Source organism: Acipenser ruthenus, chromosome 6 (genome assembly GCF_902713425.1).
Source record: "Acipenser ruthenus chromosome 6, fAciRut3.2 maternal haplotype, whole genome shotgun sequence".
In the NCBI taxonomy this organism is placed as follows: domain Eukaryota; kingdom Metazoa; phylum Chordata; class Actinopteri; order Acipenseriformes; family Acipenseridae; genus Acipenser; species Acipenser ruthenus.
In genome coordinates this window covers 15,699,413-15,723,749 of record NC_081194.1, presented here as the reverse complement: position 1 = coordinate 15,723,749, position 24,337 = coordinate 15,699,413, and the positions used below count along the sequence as shown (strand labels likewise).

Sequence of the window (24,337 nt, the reverse complement as noted above, 5' to 3'; positions counted from 1 at the left end):
GCGCCAAACCATTCTCCTTTAGAAGCACTATGCAGCACTGACACAACCATCTCCACAGGCATTGTCTGTTACACTGCACCATTATCAGATAACCATTTATGTAACTGCACAGTAGCTAAGTGCATGAATACCCTGATAACATTGTGTTGTCGCACACCATGAACGTCCAACCGGGTATAAAATAACCTTATATTATACATTCTACAAAGCTCCTGGGGGGGGGGGGGGGAGCAACCAAAAACAAATGTGTTTTCATTCAAAGTTTACCTTGAGGTGTTTCTTGTAATTATTGTAGATGACGGCCAGGAAGACAGACATGAAGACGTACATGTTAATGATAATATACAGGATGAAGAAGATGGAGAACCATGTATTGTTGTTATAAGCAGGCATCCTATAAACATAAATAAATCAATCAATACCAGAAGCTTTCAACACTTACAATAACTTTAATAGTCCTATATAATATAGTTTCCCAACTAAAAAAGATGGCCATTACCTGTGTCACTACATGGCTAACATGTTCTGAATATTTAATGAATGACCTTGTAACTTATTGTCCCCTAAAAGGAAAGCCAATAATCATTTTTGTGCCATGTTAATCAAAGTAATCAGGGTTGATACGGTTTATTCAATCATACCATAGTTAATCAAATAAACAAAATCACCTTTTCACAACTGGTTGAGTGATCCACTAGATATGGAACTCTCCACCAGCAAAACATCTCCATTAAAGACTAGTTTATATCTTCTACATCATTTATTGGCTACAGGTACAATGGAGATACAAGAATAGACTCAATGTACAAATAAGGACACTCTTTCTCTGCGGTTTGGCCAATCGCTGAAAGGTATAGGCCAGCAGAGCTGCATAATTGTGTATTCTGTGATAGAAGCATGATATTAGTAGTACATATTTTAATACTAAAAAACAACACTCCTAGTCCTGATATATTGTGTGTGCAGCCTGTTGCCTGTCAGAATGCAGAAGTCCCTGCAGTTTCTAGGGAGGGGTGGGATTAAGGCTCACTGACTTAATTGAAATTGATAAACTTTGAAAGTGACAAAACGAAAGTTTTTTTCCACTATTTTTTAAACTTTAAAAAAGAAGCACTATGTAATTTAATAGCTGTAAATTAAACCATGATGGTATTTGAGCAATTGAACAATAAAGACATTCATGGAGTTAAGCTTTTTGTTTTGTGTACCTCATCCCTACTCCTAAACATATTTTACTACACTTGCAGACTAAGCTGCAAATTACAGCCATATCAAATGGGAGTACTATACTTTAATTTAGTTACTTTCAACTTGCACTTCACATTACAAGGACACATACTGGCCGTCACGTGACTGCAGCCAGTCTCTACAGTCTACAATGGAGAGCCGATGAGAAATATGCTGCTTCATGTCCTGGTGATCAGCTTGAGTTTAACAAGTGGTGTGGTCAAGGATATAGGGAGTGTCTGCAGTTCCAGGACTGGACAATAACTCTGAGGCTAGAACTTGTTATGTTGACCTTTGTGAAAGCCATTAGACAGGCCAATTTTAAATTGCACGTAGAGGTTCTTCAGGAGCTTATGATACAGTTCTTCGCATTGGCCAATACACAATATGGAGCTTCATAATAACCATCCAAGTGTAGCTCAACAATTCCAAGCTGGCAGATTTCTGGTGAAGAAATCAAAACGCAAGTTCTCTGCCATTGCAATTGACCAGGCTCATGAACAGTGAAATAGTGAAAGATGATGGAGGAGCTGTAGGATTGACACAAAACCCATCTCCATTACAGCATTGGGTGGTAGCTGGTCCTGAAGTGGCACGGATCGTAGATAAATTTGAGAAAGGCCTATCCCACAAGAAGACACAAAGCACTTTGTATAAACAAGAAATATCTATTCACCAGGAAAGGCCGCTCTCTTGATGGAATTCCTCCTACTCAAAGAGCTCTGATACAGCACACCCTCAGGGCAGCTTACCAGGTTGGCCATATCAGGAGTAGAGTACAGTGGCTAGGCCTGTGTTGCCAAGTCAAACTGACTGGGGATGGAAGAAAACAGAAGGAGTTTATCTGCCACTGTGGACGACACTACCTGAAGCTTCTGATTCATGTTATCAGCTAAACCACTATGGCTGCAAAACCGGGTGCAGTACAAGGTACAAATGTGTCAAAGCAGCGCTTCAGTGCATTGCTCTATGTGCACATGATAATGAGTGCACAACAGATTAGACAAACTTCAGTGGTTTTTAAAGTCACATAGACATAAGGCTACTATTTTAAGTGCCTTCACTTTGAACCAAATTCATTTATCTTTCTAACGTCATTAAGATGCTGTGATTTTTTTATATATGTGAAACATTAAGGTGTTTGAAAAGTTGTAATACACAATTCTATTTGGTCAAAACTAGATATTAACGAAAGAGTACAACAATCATAAACACACTATCTTCTATGTTATTGATCTTGTTTTGTCAGCTAAGAAGCATGAATAAAAGCATACTGTGTTTGTGATTTGTGTCACTTTTAACCCCTGAGGCTTGAAAGTGACACAAATAAGCTACAGCACAATGGAGTAATAATGTAATACAACTTTGAAGGCTTATAACTACCATTCAAAGGCAGATCCAGCTTAGCACTCAGTAATTCATCACCTTGGAAGAACAACTGTGCCAAATGGTAGGCTTCTATCACGAAATGCACAATCGTTGTGGAAATGTCAGCTCTGCCGCCCTGCTAGTACAGACAAAGGTTTTGACATTCATGAAAGATCAATATTTAAACAAGCTTGTGAACATGAACCAATATAGAAGCATTTGCTCTGATGTTTGGTAGATCAGTGATAGTTAGACGCTGCTACTGACTATGAATCAGTTCTTCCTATCAGAGCCTGACTCCAGAACGTTAGTGTGTTTAACTTTTGAAAAGAGCCACAAAACTGCAATCAAGAGACTAATGCAGTGAATGAGACAAATCAATAAACCGTTTGATCATTTGAACCTTAGCACAGTCTTTAACGTGACAGTTGTAATCAAGTGTGGCCTTTCCAGACCAGGGCTTTTTTCTAAACCTATTATTAATAGTTTAATTGAACCAATTTAACCTCCATCTGAGTCCTAAAGCAGTTACCTGGTAACTACATTTTATCTGTTAATCCTGGTGTATAATGACCCTCCAGCACTGCAATTGATTATGCCTGTTCTAGGTTTGCTATCAACAGGTACAGGAAAACCTGATCTTTTACTTTGAATCAAGTATACAAATGTAAAGTAGAAATGTATATTGTTGATACAAATGCACAGTACAAAAACAGCCAAACCTTTTTTGTTCACCAAAATTTCCCTCTAAAACACTCTGCCTGTTTTTGTTTTGTCTTTTGCACTGGAGATGGAGATTAAAACCAAGAAAGCCTCAATGGCCAACAGTAGGATGGGTGGTTATCACACTTACAAAATAAGGAACAAAACATGTGAGGAAGGTTGTGAGGTATTGAGAAAAAAAAAACTAGTGAGGTGGGGTGTGACAAACCCCAGGCTTTTTTTAGACTTTACAAAGAAGAATTATTTCTTATATATTTTTTTAAAGCAAAAAGGTAGGCAGAAGCTGAGCCAGATATGCCTAATGGTCTGTCAATGTTAGTTTAGGGTTTGTGAGACCCCAGCTCACCAACATTGGGTTAAGGCTGTTTGCTCATTATCCTGCTATGTAAATATAGGTTGTTTAGATTTTTTTTTTTTAAATAGGAAACTCTTGAGTGATCTATTCACAGTTGTTATTTTGTTGACCTATTTTAAAGCACCTACATACAGTATCTATTATGTGTTACCTTGTTAGGAACTAATTCAGTGCAACCTTAAAAATAGTAATAAAATGCAGAAACTTACATGACATCTGGGCTGTTGGCAGTGGTCACTAAAACATACAGGTTAAAGACCACTTCTAAGTAGTTTGTAAAATATGGCTTTCCTTCAATTGTTAAATAGTTTCTATTAAGAAAAAAGAAAAGAAAAAATATCAATATCAACATTGGCTACCTTCTGTATGTGTTGTACCACTGAGCATGGAAACAGTTGATTAAGGTAGCAACCAGCAATTAAGACCTCATAAAGAAAACTGAAAAGATATACACATACCTTTTTCCAAACAACTTCAGGGCCATAAGTGAGAACATGAGAACACTAAAAATAAATAGCAAAAAGACATATAGGATTTGTGGCAAAGTGTTTCGAATACTCCGGAATGCTCTTCGTACCTGCAAAAAACAGAAAAGGGAGTTTCCATTCACCATTTCACTGCCACATGAGTAAAACTGCAAACATACACTGTCCTATTAGTGGTTTCTTTTTAACATTTTACAACCATATATAAAAAAATAAATAAATAAACTCACTGAAAGTTAAGCTCATTGGCCTGACAATTTAAAAAGCGCTCATTACAATGACATCTGGTAAATTTGGACAAACAAATATCCTAGAATACTAGTTAATATATACACATGATAGATAGAAAGATAGATAGACAGATACATAGATCGATATTTAGTTTTAGGTTAGATAACCTTTATCAAATTTGGTGAACAATCATATAAAACATTATAATCAACAACCATCCTAAAACATTACTATTTTTTAATTACATAAATAAATAAATACATACATAATTTATATATATATATATATATATATATATATATATATATATATATATATATATATATATATAATTTTTATAAATAGACATAGACAACACAAGCCTTTCAAAAAAAAAGATTGAAAAAATGTTTATCTACCATTCCATCCTCAGCTCCCCCTCTACTCCCCACACCTCCTGGAACACTTCAATCTGATGCGTAAGTTTATAATAAGCAAGCTCCATCTTGAGTGTGGATGCCACGATCACTTTAAGATAGATAGATAGATAGATAGATAGATAGATAGATAGATAGATAGATAGATAGATAGATAGATAGATATAAATACCTGTCGACTTTCAGTGATGTTGACCAAGAAGAGAGGCCGTAATACTCGAGACCATCGGGCCCCATAATACCCTGTCACTTTAAGTGACCCGTAAATAATCATATCCACTAGTGTAAGCTGATGTGAATGGGAAAAAGCAAACAAGGGTAAGATTTTAATTTTGCCAAACATTTTTTTCCTACACACTGCTGTGGAGATACTGTACTTGAGGTAGCAGAAGATGACGGTGGAGGTAACAGATCAAATGAACACTCAGTAGTTTATGTGTCCTGCATGCTTTAACCAGTGACCATTTGCATTTGTTAGCCGGTTCGAGTTTGCATGATGATGATGTCATTTGGATGACATCATCATCATGTCACATGGATTCTAGTAGCTGTTTGAGATTATGCTGCAGCTACACATAGGAATGTATCTGTGCCCCCAACACCCCACCCCACCCCACCCACCTAAAACACTGGTTCTATATCAAAGCATGAGTTCTGTATCATTGATATGGACAGTGATTAAAGCAATTCAGGTTCATTTTAATGGACAACACTGGTAAAGGAAAAGTAAGAAAATCAAAGAACTACGTTAACAAGAACTTACTAAAATCGTGACTATGATGCAAATGTTTTTTGCATCTTTCCAGAAAGACTTTCGGGGAATAACTTTTGCAAAGTGAACCAGACGCCCTGTAAAGACCAAAAGACACAGGAACTCTACCAATGATGTAGCCTGGAATAGAAAGTGACCACTGTTTTAATCACATGAACTCATGTTACTGCTTACAACAATCTATTTGAAACATGTATTTCTATAGTCATTGGGTGTAAGCATGCCTCCAAATACACAGTGCTTTAATCTAATATATGCAAACAGTTATATGTACTGACCACTTGTTTACTAGTGAAAAGGAACTAGTCGAAACAAAACAAATGTGTCAGTATAAACCTTCCTAATAAGTTCAACTTTAATTGGTGAGATTAGAGAAAAGACTCTAGCAAGCCAAGTCAATGTTTCTGAACAATAAATGACTACTAAAAAGCTTACCCATATAGGCAAAGGAACAACGGCTGGCTCTTCAAATATAGCGAGTGCAAGATCCACAACAATAAAAATGTAAGTAATTGAAAGCAAGCCCCAGTGGTTGTACAATCTGTACAGCCTTAAAGAGAGACAAAGAAAACATGTATGTAACTCAATAACACATTTACAAGGCAATTAATGAAACACAAAATTATGCTATTGCACCTTTTTTTTAAATTTAGTGGTCCAATTATTTTTATTGTTTTCTCCCCAATTTAGTAATGTCCAATTATTGTTAGGCTCAGCCCACCGCTACCAACCCTGCGCTGACTCGGGAGGGGCAAACACACACTGTCCTCCGAAGCATGTGCCATCAGCCGACCGCTTTTTTTCACACTGTAGACTCACCATGCAGCCACCCAGAGCTACAGCGTCGGAGGACAACGCAGCCCTGGGCAGCTTACAGGCAAGCCCGCAGGCGCCCAGCCAGACCACAGGGGTCGTTGGTGTGCGGTGACCCGAGGACACCCTGGCCGACCTAACCCTCCCTCCCCCAGGAGGCGCTCTGCCAATTGAGCGCCGCCCCCTGGGAGCTCCTGTCCTCGGTCGGCAAAGGAATAGCCTGGACTCGATCTCGCGACGTCCAGACTATAGGGCGCATCCTGCACTCCACGTGGAGCACCTTTACTGGATGTAAAAATCAACATAAATGCTTTTAACTTAATGTACTGTAGAGTGTTTTCAGCTTGAGAGTGTTTTGAAAGTATGTAGTGTGTTGTTTTGAACGTAGAAGCAGAATCTTATGAACGTGACCAGAGTGTTTTTTTGCATGAAAATTTTGAGCGTACTACACCAGCGTGTATTGCCTGTGCACGTGCGGCTGAGAGGCCGCATGGGAGAGTAAACATAGAGGAAGAACTAGTGACTAAGAAAATAATGAAAAAATATTTAAGCGGCGTTGAAAAACGTGATGTGTCAAAGACAACTTCTGTATCGATCTCCTGTCTGGTTCTACAAATGGGTGCCCACAAATCTGTTTGGCGCCAGGCCCACAAAAGGTTAATCTGGCCCTGGTTACATCAACCACTTTGAGGCTGCAGGTGAAATTCTGTATTGCAGTTTAGCATTTAAACAGTAAAACTATGTGCCTAATAAAAAGGCCTGTTTAAGTTACAGTCTGGGTAGAAAAAAAATGGTCAAAATAGATGATGTCAAGGAAGTGGACCACAGCAATACACATTTCCCTCCCATGTTTTATTTTAAGCCATCGACAATGGATAATTGCAAAGCATATGACATGGTTTATTTAGATTTCAAGAAAGCTTTTGACAAAGTCCTGCATAAAAGATTAATTATCAAACTGAACGCAGTAGGGATTCAAGGAAATGCATGCACATGGATCAGGGAGTGGTTAACATGTATAAAACAGAAAGTACTGATTAGAGGAGAAACCTCAAAATGAAGTGAGGTAACCAGTCGTGTACCACAGGGATCAGTATAGGTCCTCTGCTATTCCTAATCTACATTAATGATTTAGTATCTGGTATAGTAAGCAAATTTGTTAAATTTGCAGACAACACAAAAATAGGAGGAGTGGCAAACACTATTGCAGCAGCAAAGTTCATCCAAAATGATCCTGACAGCATTCAGAACTGGGCAGACACATGGCGAATGACATTTAATAGAGAAAAGTGTAAGGTACTGCACACAGGCAATGAAAAATGTACATTATAAATATCATATGGGAGATACTGAAATTGAAGAAGGAATCTATGAAAAAGACCTAGGAGTTTATGTTGACTCAGAAATGTCTTCATCTAGACAATGTGGGGAAGCTATAAAAAAGGCCAACAAGATGCTTGGCTATATTGTGAAAAGTGTTGAATTTAAATCAAGGGAAGTAATGTTAAAACTTTACAATGCATTCGTAAGACCTCACCTAGAATATTGTGTTCAGTTCTGGTCACCTCGATACAAAACGGATATTGCTGCTTGAGAAAGAGTGCAAAGAAGAGCGACCAGAATTATCCTGGGTTTAAAAGGCATGTCATATGCAGACAAGCTAAAAGAATTGAATCTATTCAGTCTTGAACAAAGAAGACTATGCGGTGATCTGATTCAAGCATTCAAAATTCTAAACGGTATTGACAAGGTCGACCCAGGGGACTTTTTCGACCTGAAAAAGGAAACAAGGACCAAGGGTCACAAATGGAGATTAGATAAAGGGGCATTCAGAACAGAAAATAGGAGGCACTTTTTTACACAGAGAATTGTGAGGGTCTGGAACCAACTCCCCAGTAATGTTGTTGAAGCTGACACCCTGGGATCCTTCAAGAAGCTGCTTGGTGAGATTCTGGGATCAATAAGCTACTAACAACCAAACGAGCAAGATGGGCCGAATGGCCTCCTCTCGTTTGTAAACTTTCTTATGTTCTTCTTCTTATGTTCTATATTTCTGTCAGCCATATTTTATTCAATTATGACAACAAAATGATACATACCGTAGTGAAACTACATTCATCATGAACATAAAGCTGTATTAACTGGTAAAATCCCCATGGAAACATGCCTGAAGTAAATAATAATAATAACAATAATAATAATAATAATAATAATAATAATAATAATAATAATAATACAATTATGCCAAAGAAATAATTTGATCATAATTTTTTAAACATGTTCTCACACTCAAATTTGTAGCAGATTGCTTGTTTTAACATGATGAGTTCAGTCAAATTCTTACCTGATGCCCTCTGGCGATCTGTCAAAGAGAATGTTCCTGTTGTACTGAGCATCTGAAACATAGGCTGCTGCCAGCTGAATCTCCTAATAATGTAGAGACACAAATAAATACACAGCAGTACAGCTCCCTGCCAGCTTAATATGAACACCCCAGTCACAAGATGTTCTTTACATGGTGTTAGACCATTGACACTCCCCTGTAACTCACAGAAACTAAACAAAATGCTGTGAAAAAAACTCAGATTCAATTGCTCTGAGCTTAAACCCTTAATAATTACTTCAAATGTTACATACTTTAATTGCACAGGTTGGTGTTTTCTGTAACAATCATGCTATATTGACCCTACTGTGTATTATGATATTTGGGCACATAAACACATTTGTCTATGCTGTTGTGCAGGTTGACTGTGGATGGGATTAAACTTTACTGTGAACTCACCATCCTTAGTCATAGTGGATTTAGAGAATTTATTTTTAATACATTCATTTCAGAAAGACAGTCCTCACTGCTGGTATTTGTGGTTTCACATTACACCTCGGATTTAAAAAAAGGAAGCTAAAGCATTTCCCTTTTCCTTTTGTGGTTGGTTATCAGGAAAGGAAAAGGCTATGTCAAAGTGGTTACTGACTCCTTCAGACCAGACTACACTAAATAATATAGGATCCTTTGCAATGTCACCTATAAAGGAATTGAAAGCACTCAAATGAGTTAACTCTCACTATATGAAAACAAGTCTTTTTTTGCTGATTAAATACAATTACAAAAAGTGATACTGGATGAGAAGCAACAAATACAAAATATGCAAGTGAAAAACAGAAAAAAATGTATCTGGAAATTATTCCATTAACAATTACAGACAGTGTTTGCTACATTTTATGAGGCGTGGTAAAATGTATCACTTATGTTGTGCAAGATATAAAAAGCACTGCAGTATAAAAATGAAATGTTACGGTCTACTTAAATCCTGTATAAAAGTTAACCAAGGTAATTTTGCAGTTTTCACATGGCAAGACTATACATTTAACTTGGCCATGTTTTTTCTTAATTTAAACATGTATGTACACCTCAGTCCTTGAAAAATCTAAATCTCATAATAAACGTCAAAACGTTAAGAAAAACTAGATATATCACTTACTACTTTACTTATAGCGTGCTGGTTTTCTGATGATGTTCTTCCTTTCACTGTAATAGTTTCCACGGAGACCTCATCGTCTGGTCCGGTATCTCTTTTTTCAATTTGTGACATTTTATTTTTCAAACTTCCTCCTATTTAAAAAACAAAAAACGTTCTAATCAACTGCACAAAGCAATCGCAGCGTGCACTTCTCATTAAAAAAAAAAAAAAATCTTCCAAACTTTTTTTGACTCGTAAAGTTGTTAGACGTCTTTCTCTATTATTCCCCCAAATGCATTTGGTAATGGTAGTACTAATGATAAGATGCGTACAGTCTTTTCAAAACTTTACAAGAAAAGTGATGTTATGTTTTCTTTGCTGAAACTTTGATTTTTGACCCGTCATGTGACAGACACCTAGCGGAAACAGCAAGGCAGAATTCAGTTCGTTGAGTAAGTACGGAGAACCAAAGGAAACTCCACGCCTTCCTCTTGTCTGAATGCACTGGCAAATATTCACAAGTATCACAAGAGATTCAAAATGACTGTTGTACTTACAGTATACAAAACAATATGAGCATTTAAAGTAAAACATGTAAGACAGCAACAGCGCATAAATACTTGTGCATAAATCCACTGTATATCTACTGTACATGTTATAGTCATTTACAGTGAAAGAGTCAAACAGTAAACCCTAAACACGTGAATAATATACTGTAATACTTACAACGACACAAAGCGGACTTGAACCCTTAAGCGTGCGGTTATATCAATGTCAACCCACCCACTGCAGTGCCTTAATGCTAAATATAAAATTATTTGATGTGTTTACTTTTTAAATTAACACATACCATTTAAAAATAATAACAACAATAATAATCTTACTACGCACAACAAAATAGTTCCAGTGAAAAGTAAATAACGTGTTTAAAAGTGTTTTAGTTTAATAAATCAGTTTATTCATACATAGTGATTTAAATGTGTAGCAAGTAGAGCATTTCTGTATATTGATTGTATTAAAAAAAATACTTGCTACTGTACTATTTAATTAATGGTTAGACATTTTTAAACTTAGTAAATTACATAAATAAATCTGATAAAATTTTAATTATAGATCAGTGATTTTTGGAATAGATGTTCACTTGAAAATTGCCTGTTAAGTCTGTTTGAAAAACTGACAGAAGGAGAGCTGCTGGTGAAAAAGGACAGCGTCTGTGATCATGCCTTTTTAATTGGCCCTTGATGCAACTTTTTTTGATTTTCTTTTTTCTTAGCTTCTCCAACTCTGCTGGTGATACAGGGGGGATAGTGTGTTGTTTTGTCTTTTCCACTATGTTAATGACTCGAATTACAGTTTTTACGTAATTTCAGTATTTTAATCAATGGACAGGTGGGGTTGAAATGTAGTAAAAGCAGAAAAAAACAAAACAGACGTGTGTTTCACGAGATATGGAGAAACAAGAGAAGATACATTTAGTAGAACATAATAAAGCAAGTACGTCAGGACCCGCTAACCCGAGACCTCTCCCACTAAAGCACTGCAAAGAACGTTTATCGAGGTTATGTGTGTGATTACGTCACATACCAGCTCTGCTGCGCCGTTTTACAGGTATATACTATTGCCTGCTGCTGTCTTCCATCGTGCACGTTACACAAAATCAGATTGTAGCTAGCAAACAAATTTTGTTATTACTTTTTTTTCTTTTTTTTTATGTAAAGCACGTTGTGGCGGCCTTCGTTAAAGGCGCTATACAAAAATAAAGATTGATTGACTGATTGATTATCGCAACATATTCTATTGTGTGTATTATGGTACCTTATAGTAGCTACTTGAAGTCCACAAAAATGGATCTTGAATGATTAATAAATGTGATTTATAGTTAGGACCACAACATATATCTTGGCTGTATTTTGACACACCACTATTCAAGTCCATATTGATTAATTAAATAATGCTTACAGTTTATAATTCTTCATAAAAAAAAAATGTTAAGAAAGGGTTAGCAGTTTATTGATATTTTTAATTTGTTTGAAATATTTGTCAAAAACATCTTTCAAAAATATCCCTTAAAATAAGTCCTTAAAGTTTTGTGACTAAGCATATTGTGTTTGTGTAAATTTAACACATATATAAATGTATGGTTCAGAATACAGAATTCATGTTTTTGGATTAAAAACTGGCGTCTCGTTTCATAGGTCTTGATTAGCACTAATCTTAGTCTACCTGATGTTGCAGTTTCACCCTATTTGCATGTAAGGGATGGTATGTATTCTGTGATACCTTCCAACAATGACATTGTAATTTTGAAATACACAGTACAGCCAAAGAGAAGCCAGTATGTCACAGACAATGGAAACTTACCCATGGAACCCTACATGTACTTGTTTTCTCAATTTTTTACACCTAAGATCTTGTTCAAAAAGTACACTATTGGGTTTGGGTTTGTTTTTATGCAAACGGTGGTGGACATAGGGGTCAAGCTGGATGGTGTAGAATATGATTTTAGCTATGTCACACTTATAAACAACATTTTGCAGTGATCTGCAGCTATCATTAATAATTATGATATTATTAATAATCATTATGTATATGTTTTCAATCTCTAGTTATTGTTAGTGCTGTTTATTAACTCAGAGTTATTGTTTTTCAAATTAAATAAGTCTGATTACAACAGTTTAATAGCTATTTCATCAATAACAACCTTTATGTAATCTTTCAAACCAGATGTAAACAATTAAAACATAAAGTTAAATTATGCTTGTTTGGAACCACTATGAAACAATCACCGCGGATGTGACGTCACACTAAAGAAGCTTATGGTGCCGCGGCGTAAAGGAATATCCCTTAGAAAGTGTTCTGAGGGCATCAGATGATTTACTCCCACCTTTCACTTCCAGAGCTCGGCAGCGCTACAAAATTAAGCCACCCTGTTGCTAACCCAACCCCAACCCTAACCTTAAGCAACACCTGCCCTAAAACCTAACCTCAAACCCAATACCTAACCCTAAACCGAAACATTAACAATGACCAGATGCCGTCAGGACACTTTCTATGGGATATTCCTGTGTGCTGCGTATGCCTACTCTCCACGGTTTGTCGCAGTCTTCTGACGTTTTGTATTTGTCGCAGCTTCCATAGCCTAGCGACCAAACGGGGAGCGTCCTGAATCCCTGTGAAGAAACCAAATACAATTCTTCTACATGCAACAAACACAGTTTAAATTCCACCAATTACAATAAAACACATCGGTTTAATAAATGTTTTTTTTACAAAGATTAGCTGGCACTTATATATAATATTTTCTGCCAGTTTTTTTTTTTTTTAAATCTCAAGGCTTGTTTTGAATTTTATACATTTTGTAATAATGCCACCATCGAAAAGATCAGGTCCGTTGCAAACTGTACAAAGAAGCACAGACGACCTTAAAAAGCAGGTACGTACGAGTGTTGTTCGCACAGCTGTGCATGCAAATTGCATTGCTATATTACATATTAATTACTCGATAGCTAGCAACACCACCAAGTTTTGATATTTCACTTGTAAATCAGATGCGTCTCGATTTATGGTATCTGAAAAAGTATGATAACTCAGTCATGTATTGACAGTCATTTCAGAAAGTTTAGGCTTGTCGTAAAGGACCATGGGAAGCGACTAGACCACGGCAAAAAAGAAGTATCTTGTAGGCGCTTTAAAACAACAAATTATAAATATGGTCATTAAAACTATGCTTCGGATGAAACGTAAAACCGAGGTCCTATTGTAAGTGTATCTGCAGCAGCAATTTCGATGCACAGTTCACAACCAAGTCTCTAATTCGCTTTGGATAAAAGCGTCTGCTAAATGACTGAATAGCTATAATAATAATAATAATAATAATAATAATAATAATAATAATAATAATAATACATTTGGATATGTTGATGGTTAATAAAGCTAACAGCTTCATTTCGTTTTTAAGTCATTTAAAAACAACTGCAGGCTTTCATAAAACCAAAACATAATTTGATACCTTTTGGCTTTTATGGAAATTACATTCCTGAACTCTCTTTCAACACTCCTTTTTTTTTACTGTAGGTTGGCAGTTTGCTCAAAGATATCCAGCATCCAGATGCTGCTCAGCCTACTAAAAGAACTGAAGCTTTTCAAAGGTGAAATGTAAATCCATACCTCAATTTCAATCAGGAATGTATCATAGATAAATATACATCTCATGTCAGTAAGTACAAACTAGGACAAGTAAAACGAGGGATGTAATGGTTAAATACCTTTCTTCTTACTTGTGGGTATCAGAATATCAAGCAGTAGTAATTTCATTAGATGTTTATCTCTGGTATAGTCTATTACTGCACCATTTTGCCTCGTTCTTAGGGTTTAGTCTAATTAACCAATAGGAATATAACTGCACTACCCATTTGCCCAATAAAGTGGGTGATATAATTTGTTTAAGATTTGGGACAGGCACATGTTTCTTTTATGAGCTGTGCAAAATGCTAAAAAATGAAACAAATTAGATGATAAAGACATAAGTGGTGTGTTTAAGAACAGGCCTCTTTCCCTTTTTCTCAACAGGAGTATTCAGTTACAGAAATTTGTTAAAGAAACTTTGACTACTTTACATAAGTTAAAGAAAGTAAGTATGGCCTATGATTGTTTCATACAGTAATTTAAACACAGCCTGTTTGACCAGTTTTGGTATCAGTTATTGTGTTTTTTGAGAAATTAGATTAAAGTATTTTGATCCTTGAAACTATTTTACATTTTTATAACATGGCAAACCAGATTCACATGAGGGGATTATTTATGTAAAGTGATTTTAAAAAGGGGAGAAAGTATACAATTATGTGTGGTGAAAGGTACGTTTGTATTTGTATTAAATTTCAGAAAGTTGCCATAACTTACTTTTGATTTAAAGTTAGAATATAAGAGCTATATCTGGTTAAATTGGACCATCGTGTATGAGGTATTAGCTTTCAGAGGCAATAATGAACAGGGCATTGCTACACTAATATATTACTGATTGGTTTGTATATGTTTTAATATAAAAAGACAGACGAGCCTGCACCGGTGGGCAATTATGATCAAAGAAAACAAGATGAAGAAAAGAGATTGCTAAAAATGCTCCAACAGCTGCAAACTGTGGCAGAGCTATCGAATGCAGATAAAGTATATCATCACAAGTAAGTCAACACTTTAAGAAGCATTTATTTGTATTTATACCTTGGAAACAAAGGTTCTGTTTGGAAACATTAACCTTTCAACGATTTACAACTTTGTGAATAGGGTCCTAAATTGTAATTTAAGTACCTGGTTTGAACTACTTTGCATGTAACAAGTTGACCTATTTGTCTTTTTGTTTATGCTTGGGTAGAGATGCAGAAAAACCAGGCACTTCTCAACTAAAAGAAGATGAAAGCGAGGAGGAGGAAGAAGAAGATGAGGAGGAGGAGGAAGAAGAAGAAGATGAGGAAGAAGAAGAAGAAGAAGAAGAAGATGGGGAAGATTCTGTTGAAGAACAACCTACTGTAAATCAGTATATTTCCATCAGTGACTTTGTTGCCCAGCAAGAGGGCGATCTAACAATTAAGGTAAACCCTTAAAAGAACTAAAGCCACTGACCATGGATCATTTTTGCAGATTGACTTTTGGTCATGGGCTGCTATCTTTATTAGAAGTTTACATTCTTGGTCATACACATATAAAGGTTAATTTATTCTCTTTTTTTAAAAAAAAAAAAAGAAAGGTGAAGTCCTGACAATTCTTAATAAAAAACCTGATGGCTGGTGGGTCGCTCAAGACTCCAGAGGGAACCAGGGTGAGGTTCCAAAAACATATCTGCAGGTATGTAGAGTAGGACTTATTTTTGTGTATTAACCCAGAATGATGTGCTCAATACAACAATTAGTCAGTTTGATACTAATACATAGGCAAATGCCTATGTTACAAATAAAACCAGTGTGCACACATACAGATATTTGCTAATTTTGTTTAAGATCAACAGTTGATTGGTAACAATTCCAGACAGTGTTTGGGTAGAGTGTGTGGAGTGTGACAGATGGACACGATTAGTTTGTAAGGGTTCACAGTTTGAATAAGGACCCTAATTAAATAAAGAAATGGGAAAGCACTGGATGATGTTATGTGTTGGTCATTTTGCAGGTGTATAGAAAGGCTGGTGAAGAAGATGAATCTGAGAGCGAGGAAGATGCAGAAGATGATGAGATAGAAGTAACTGCTCCAGCAGTGAAAAGGACAGAAAGGTAATGCCAATATTAAACCAGTAGGTGGTACCCTTTTACCATAAACACAGACAGCAGACATGAAAAGACTATCTGTTAGATTTACCACAGTTCTCTCAAATTTTAATGACTGGTTATACATTTATTAATGTAATCCTATGTTAAACTTGAGATATTCAGGAAATCCAGGATCCAGTTTTATTTAAAACAATACCTCTTTGATCTTTGTTGATTTTTCTTTCCCAATAAAAATTGATATAACTTACTTGTAGGTACTTTTATTGTAATATATGAGTTCTGTATTACCATTTCCCTTTACAGGTCTGTTTTAACTATAGGTGTTTTTTTTTCTTTTTTCCTGAGGATTCATTAATACATTGATGTTAAATGAAAGCTGCATATAATTGTATTAAATGTGATACAATTTATGTGCTTTCCCTTTTTCCAGTGGTAATCTATCAAACTTGGATGCTGCCAGGAAAACCGTTTCAGAGGTAAACTGAATAGAACATACTATAGACTCAGGACATTGTACAATAAACCAGACCTTATTTATTTATTTATTTATTTAAAATCTGTGTGAAAGTGAAATGGCTTTTATTCTTATGTTTATATATATATATATATATATATATATATATATATATATATATATATATATATATATATATATATATATATATATCTATATATATATATATATATATCTATATATATATATATATCTATATATATATATATATATATATATATATATATTTTAATAAATTAAGCATATGTTTACAGTACTGTGTTAATACTGACATGCTGAATACAAGCCTTTACGGTTCAGTTAACTTGCAGCATTTCTTGTAAAATCAGATTAATGCAACTGATGTACTGTCTACCATGGGAGCCATCCCAACTGGATTTAGACCATCTACACTGTCACAGCTCCTAGAAGAAGGTAAGTGTCAAGATTATTTGACGTAGATTCTTAACACAGATGTTTAAATGTTAATTCATAGTACCATTAAGAATGTTTGCCCACTTCAAAAAAGGAAGTTCATGTTGAAAAGCTGAGTGAGTGATGGATGTTGTCGTCACACTTCACAGTGTTTACATTCTCTCTTACATCATCAACATTTTATGGTTTCATTGACAAGTTTTATTAGCTGGAGTTAGGTATGGGTGTTATCAGTAGTTCACATCCTTGGTTGCCTTGGACATACTACTTTGTTACCTAATTCCAGTTATCTGCTGAAAATGCATGTGTGCCCGGGTGTCATTTACCAGTAAAACTAATCTTCTGTCAAATACACATTCTTGAAATAACTCATGGAGTCTGTCTTTAGATTGCATATTTAATAATTGAAGAGTTTAATTTATTTTACTTTGTACAAACTGCCTTATTGTTACAAACTGTGCTATTGATTTGCATTTTGTTATATATTAGTGTAAATAATAGTGTGATTTTATTCCTAGGAAAAAAATTTAAGTCAAGTTACTACATTCAGCCTGAGTTAAGTCATTCACAGTTGGCTTTTAAAGACCTGCTTTGGGACCCTGAACAAGGAAGTGTAAGTTGTTAATTTTAGAATTTGTTTTTTTACTTACACTGTGCTAAAAAATGTACACTATAACAGAGGTATGTCTTTACATCTGTCTGGTTCAGGGATAGAAACATTGACTGTCCAGTCCATTCCAACCAGTTCCTTCATTATTAAACTGACCTCGCTGAAGACCAGCAACAACAATTAGGACTTGGTTGGAACAAAATCTTGCAATGGAATAGACTGGAATAGGTGATATGATAGGGTTGTAACTTCAACATATCCTGCATCAGCTGGGACAGCACTAATAAGCAGTGGTTGTTGACCAGTTTCTTACAAGAATTGTGCAACTGGGGAAAGTAATGTAATGTTGATTTTCTGCAGTGGTTGTCTCTATTATATATTGTTTTATATATTTAGGTACGTGCCAGGTTAGCCCGGGTATCATTGAATTTGACATTATGGAGCTGTAGAATGATCCCCCTGCCTGGGGCAGGTATTCATGTTCTCAGTAGACATGTCCGACTTTGTGTTTTTGATGGAACCAGAGTAAGTAACCTTTACTTAACAATTTAAAGTATAGTATTTAGAATAAGCTCTGGTGACTGTTTAATCTAAGCAAGTTATATCAAAAAAATATGTTCACTGATGCAATTTCTGTGAAGCTGTTTGCTAAACTTACATTTTCTTCTTAATTTTTATGTGATATATTGTGTTTTTAAGAACAGGTTCATTAACAGCAAAACTTTAAAAAGCATGTTAATTAAAGCTTTTTGAATAGGACCCATTTGTTTTGTTTGACTATTATTTATTTATTTATTTGGCAGATGCTTTATCCAAGGTGGTTTATTAATATTATCTATTCTATCTGTCTGAATGTTTCTTTACAAGCAGTTTCATTAATGGTACAAGCCACTAGAGAGTGTTAAAGTTATTGTTTAACCCCTACTATTGAATGATCATACATACACCTGTCTATATGATATGTGCTTTTTATTTGTAGGTTTTGAGCAATATCCATACAGTCAGAGCCACAACACAACTAAAGAACCCTAAAACCTGGACCTTTTCTCCAAGAGTATGTAAATATTCTATGAAAGCTTACAATATGCCTTGAGTGAACATGTCACTGTATTTTAAATTAGATTGTACTGTTTAAAGATGTAATTGTGAAACATCTAAGTTATCTTTAACAAATATTTTATTCTGTTGTGTGAGTAATCCTGTCGATAAAGAATCTTTCATTGGGCTCCCGAGTGGTGCATCTGGTAAAGGCACTCCGCGTGGAGTGCAGTATGCGTCCTATAGCCTGGAGGTCGCCGGTTGGAGTCTAGGCAATTCCACTGCCGACCATGGACGGGAGTTCTCAGGGGACGGCGCACAATTGACCAAGCGCCGCCCGGGTGGGGAGGGCTTAGGCCTGCCTATAAGTTGCCCAGAGCTGTGTGGTTCTCCGACGCTGTAGCTCTGAGGTGGCTGCATGGTGGGCCTGCAGAGTGAAAAGAAGTGGACGGCTGACGGCACACGTTTCGGAGGATGTGTGTGTCCGTCTTCGTCTCTCCCGAGTCAGCGCGGGGGTGGCAGCGGTGAGCCGGGTTGAAATAAAAATAATTGGGCGCTCCAAATTGGGGAGAAAAATGAGAAAAAACAATTGCCGATTCCAAATTAATGAATAAATAAATACATAATTCCAGTAAACCTTACCAGACATGCATGTACATGTACCATCACTTGCCAGGTCTCACATTTTCCTATATAAAAGATGCACACATTTTTCAGTGGTATTACTATGCAGCATTTCTACATTCCACTTCAAGATGTTACTGAGGAACACAGGGACATTAAAAACAGACTTTGCCATAAAAAAACACCATTCATAATTAATAGTGTCTGTGTCTTTCTATTAATTGATCGTAATACATGCAGAATTACGTTAGATTTATTATTTTGATTCCTCAGTATCCTTAACAATAGAAATGGTTACAAAGGCAGCTAGTCTCTGGAAAATAACCACTTCCATATCTCAGAACATTTACTGGTATATTACATTTATAAATTTACATTTTAAGTTTTATTTGACTTTGTTTTGTTCCAGGTATCAGGTATTCTTCCAAGCCTTCTGGATGGAGATTGTTTTATAAGGTCAAATTCCCAGTCTCCAGAACTAGGAGTTTTATTTGAACTTGGGGTCACCTACATTCGAAATGTAAGAGCTTTTACATCAAAATATTTGAATATCAGTTCTATACTGTATGACAAAAATGTCATCTGTTATAGTGTGTTATTTGTAACCTGTTTCATGCAAATAATTTCCATATTGTATCATTGTGATGAATCCAAACTTGTAATATGATTGTCCACCATGTACAACAATATCTGACAGTGTAAAAAAAAAAACCCCAGATCTTTACTGTGCATGTTTGCAGCTGGTATTATATGTAATTTCTAACAGTATGAGCATTTTATGCAATAATTGCAGGGAGGGATTTTGTATTTAAAGGCATGCGGCTCATTTCAGGAAAACAAGAAACTATTTAACTGTTGAATGATTACAGAGAGTGAGAGACAGGAAGATGAAGCCATTCTATTATATCTATTTAAAATGTTCAATTATTTTTTATTCCAGGCAACAGGGGAGCGTGGGGAGCTGAGCTGTGGTTGGGCTTTCCTGAAGCTTTTTGATGCCAGTGGAGTTCCAGTTCCATACAAGTAAGGCAGGACTGGTACAAAAGGAAGTTCTACAGTATTTGAAAATCTCTGTATGATTAAAAAAAAAGCATGGTAGCCTTTTATGTTTTGCCGGAGAAATGGTCAAATTCTCTATCATTTTACAAGTTTCTATTGGTAGTGTTATGTCTTACAATTGAGTGTTTTATAGTTACGGATGACTGATTAATATAAACAGGAGTAACATTGCTCACTACGGGGTGTAGTCTTAAAAAAAACTACTGTACCTATAATGAAACTGGCATGCAGAATTAAACCTCAGTTGGTACAAACTAATATAAATAGAACTTAACTATACCTTGGTGTTGCGCTAATTCATGATTCATCAGCATAATCTATACACCCTGAGTACAATGAATGATAAAGCAAACCTATTCCAATGTCACACCTACATTCAAAGGAAGGATAAAACCGGTTTCTAAAATGCTTAACAAAAATATTTTGTTAGAGCTGTGCTGTGCAAACTATCTTGATCTGGAAGAGCACAGACAGTGAAGTTTTGTGAGTTTAAATTGTTGGCATGTATTATCTCCATTCCTTAAATTTCCATTATCACCCAGGCCAAGATACAATAGCAGCTCCCACTACTGGGCAACTGGTGATAACATGACTATCAAAGATAGTGTTCAGGTGTTCAGCTTCTTATTTTTCTGCAGTCCATCTAGCATTAATGTGATTTCCCACCAAAAGCAAACAGCAAGCTGCTATATCTGTCACCTAAGGTGGCACTCTGTAGACAGTGTGGTAATCTGAGACAACAGTTATTTGAACAATGTCAGTATTTAGATCTGTATTGATCTGTCTAGATCAATTGAATAGACTCCACAGTCAACAAATAGAAATGAATGGAATTATTTTATAATAAAATACTGTTCTTACATTCGTACCCAACCAAAAAAAGAGACAATGGTAGTTCTGTTTTAGTTTTGGAAGAGAAAAAATACACTAAATTGGCAAGGTTTTACTCGAGAATTACCCACATTCCCTATCTTTAGAACATTGACCCTGTTACAAGAATAACAATGCTATGCCATTGGAAATATGTATTTCACTTTGCTGATATTATTGTGTCTCCTATTTCTTTTAGAACATATGAGCTTGTTGTAAATGGGGGAACACCATATGAGAAAGGGGTTGAGGTTGACCCATCTTTAACTAGAAGAGGTATTACAGTATTTCGTGTTTTTGTGATAGAATAATTCTCCATATATGCAATCCATGTGTACATTAAAAAAAAAAAAAAAAATCAGGATATATTAATTACCTATTTTAATTACTTATGATGCCTTCATGGCCTTCTCATTTCATAAGAATGCAGTAGGGACAGAAATTCCAAAACAGTTCTTTAGAATTTCATTGTCAAGTAGTTAAGATAAAAACTGCTTTGTACAAACTTAGATAACTGATTGAGTAATATCCAGTTGATCTTGACTGATTTTAACTGTGTAGTGTAAGATATAAGAAAAACATGTCTGTCTTTTTCAGCAAGCAATAGTGTTTTCCAGCAGATGATGACATCAAGAAGACATCCTAAACTCTTGGTCAAGCTGAAATCTCCCAACACTAAAACAAGGACAACTTTGAAGTTAGTATTAATTACTAAAACTGATTATTATTTATTTATTTGGCAAACGCCTGGCATGTTTGTGTAACTAAAATTATTCTGAATTACACATAAAAATAGTGTAATATACTGAAATTGATCAAATCATAATGTATAAAGGTGTTTCAAAACCCACTGTGTCTTAACTTTCATTTGTGCTTCATAAACCCAACTGTATAAATGGGTAATTGTATGTAAAAATAATGTGATATCTGTATAATGTGAAATAATGTATAATATGATATCTTGTAACAATTGTAAGTCGCCCTGGATAAGGGCGTCTGCTAAGAAATAAATAATAATAATAATAATAATAATAATAAAAGTGTAGTAACTTATTACAAGATACAGTAGATCAACCCACTTCCTTTAAATCACATTTATCTTTCAAGCGTCCTATAGTGAAAATGTGAAAGTTTCAAAACAACACCTTAAAAGAAGATAGCAGAAATTGAATTGACTCACTGTTGAATTATTTTCTTTACAGCCTCCTCCCTGACACCTTAGTAGGCAGCACATGCTGCATTCACTTGCTGGCATTTTATAGACAGATCCTTGCTGATGCACTGTTGCGAGACCGGATTAGTGTGCAGAATGCTGGTAAGTGTACACCACCTAAATAAAATACATAAATGCACCATGTCTCATGGGATTATGCAGGATCTTACATTTCCTTCTATTGTATTGTGGTACAGTGTGCTTTGCTAAAACCCAAACTACAATTAGTCGCAATTGACACCATACATTTTGAATTGCTTTTTAGTTTATAGAGGATAGGTAAGCAATAGGTAAGTGAAACTAGTTAGTATCTCAAAAAGACTACAATTTATTAAGTGATAGGGTCTGTTAGATTAAAAGCTGTAGAATGTCAGTACGACAGTACACAAAAAGAAGAATGGTGATTAAAAAAAATGAATACCTTTTTATTGTCTGTATTATTCCTACAGAACTAATCTGCAGCCCCGTGCTGGCATCTTTCCCACAAGTCATGGAACAAGCAGACCTTATGGATGCTCTCAGGGTAAGTGTTTTTAATGTGTTTGAAGTCCATTTCCTTAGTTTGATAATATTGTAGACATATTATGCTTGAAAATGGTTACATTTATAGTATACTTTTAGGTAAGTCCAGTTTTGAAAAATAAATCATTTGTAAGCATTATTTTAAAAGTACAAATTCCTGTATATTACTACTTTCACAGTTAAGCACCACAGCCCAGAGATTTCAAATCTAACTTTCTCTTTTTAGAGTGTGTGGTCAGAGAAGGAAAGTAGTTTAAAGAGATCTGAAAAGGTATGTAACTTTTTGCTCTAAAAGAAAGTTTCTGGTTTATAAATCTTGCGCTAGCTTCTATTGTCTCTCTCATCACACTAATACATTGTATCACTTCTCAACAGAGAGACAGTGAGTTCCTGAAGTCCATGTTTAAGCAGCTTTACCATGACAGTGTGTACACCCTCCTTCACTCCACTGCTCTGCCTGCTCTCAGGTGGGCAGATGAAGAGGCCGAAGCTTCTCGATGGAAGGTCATTGCAGACTTTCTCAGGTTAAACAGAGAGAAAAACGGCTCTCTCTTTTCCTTGCTCTCTCCGGAAATGGCACATGAAGCATTTGATATCTCAGAGATATCGTATGATTTTCTAGGAATGGCAAGAGAGGCAGCTGCTACAGCATAATGTGTCAAGAATGTAATTACATTTGCTTGAAAAAAGTCTTATTTTATTGACACTTTATTTTAATGGCAGTTTTTTTTTAAATGTACACTGTTTGTGTTTTCCTGTTATCATAGTTTGTTGTTTTTAATAATTTAAAGTACTGAACCAGCTGGGTTATCCTGCACACATAGCCTTGTCCTATAGCTGAACAGCTGCCTCTCATGACGTAACCAGGCTGTGTTTGAGCTCCGCCACAGGCAGGCAGCTGAAGAGACTAACAATACCCCCCCCCCCCCCCCCCCGCTATTAATCCCACAGCAGACGTTGCTGGCTTTTTAAAGTGCGAGACTGCGTTTATTTAATATATATCCCTCTTAAGGTTTACTAAGCTTTTGCTCTTGCTATTAGCATAATCTGTTTCAACTACTCTAACCTGATATATTATACTATGTGCCTTACAATCCCATTTGCATTTGATTATAATATGTTGCACACAGTATCGAAAAAATGTGCCAATGATTTTTTTTTCTTTGTTTTTATTTAATATTGTATATTAAAGGTTTGTATTTATTTCGGTCAAATGAACAGAACTCCCCTACAGATGTTTGTGGATTCATTCTTATATAATTCACTAAATCAGGGGTTTTCAACCGGGGGTACGAGTACTCCTGGGGGTACTTCTAAGGGTTATAGGGCATAAATGCTCTGGTAAACATAAATAAATGGCTTATCACAATA

The 24,337-nt window shown here is 35.6% G+C and overlaps 2 protein-coding genes across 3 annotated transcripts in view; one reads left to right on the top strand and one right to left on the bottom strand.

Moving 5' to 3' along the window:
- tpcn3 (two pore segment channel 3) overlaps window positions 1-14,173 on the bottom strand; it is a 26,617-nt gene extending 12,444 nt beyond the window's left edge. The window contains exons 1-9 of one of the 2 annotated variants that reach the window (XM_059025075.1): window positions 14,114-14,173; window positions 9,870-10,000; window positions 8,735-8,817; window positions 6,013-6,127; window positions 5,569-5,697; window positions 4,978-5,094; window positions 4,132-4,250; window positions 3,883-3,984; window positions 268-394 (exon numbers count right to left, since the gene is read on the bottom strand). In XM_059025075.1, coding sequence (XP_058881058.1) covers window positions 268-394; window positions 3,883-3,984; window positions 4,132-4,250; window positions 4,978-5,094; window positions 5,569-5,697; window positions 6,013-6,127; window positions 8,735-8,817; window positions 9,870-10,000; window positions 14,114-14,162 — 972 coding nt within the window. In that variant the 5' untranslated portion in view covers window positions 14,163-14,173. Of the gene's footprint in view, window positions 1-267; window positions 395-3,882; window positions 3,985-4,131; window positions 4,251-4,977; window positions 5,095-5,568; window positions 5,698-6,012; window positions 6,128-8,489; window positions 8,558-8,734; window positions 8,818-9,869; window positions 10,001-14,113 lie in introns of those variants that run through there. The other variant, XM_059025076.1, reaches the window with a different exon arrangement.
- nphp1 (nephronophthisis 1) lies at window positions 12,719-24,337 on the top strand. Its single transcript, XM_059025077.1, has 21 exons — window positions 12,719-13,107; window positions 13,158-13,281; window positions 13,923-13,996; window positions 14,418-14,478; window positions 14,895-15,025; window positions 15,217-15,433; window positions 15,585-15,686; window positions 16,005-16,105; window positions 16,533-16,578; window positions 16,946-17,030; window positions 17,549-17,643; window positions 18,037-18,165; window positions 18,620-18,694; window positions 19,712-19,822; window positions 20,243-20,325; window positions 21,431-21,507; window positions 21,829-21,928; window positions 22,434-22,546; window positions 22,894-22,967; window positions 23,193-23,237; window positions 23,342-24,337. The coding sequence occupies exons 2-21, from the start codon at window positions 13,213-13,215 to the stop codon at window positions 23,618-23,620; spliced, it is 2,067 nt and encodes a 688-aa protein (XP_058881060.1). The 5' UTR covers window positions 12,719-13,107; window positions 13,158-13,212; the 3' UTR covers window positions 23,621-24,337.

What these genes read in the sequence shown, in the direction of transcription:
- nphp1 (XM_059025077.1), top strand. Translation starts at nt 13,213, where the DNA reads ATGCCACCATCGAAAAGATCAGGTCCGTTGCAAACTGTACAAAGAAGC. An exon ending in TTCCAAAAACATATCTGCAG is followed by an intron (nt 15,687 to 16,004) that starts GTATGTAGAGTA and finishes GTCATTTTGCAG; the next exon opens with GTGTATAGAAAGGCTGGTGA. An exon ending in GGGTCACCTACATTCGAAAT is followed by an intron (nt 19,823 to 20,242) that starts GTAAGAGCTTTT and finishes TTTTTATTCCAG; the next exon opens with GCAACAGGGGAGCGTGGGGA.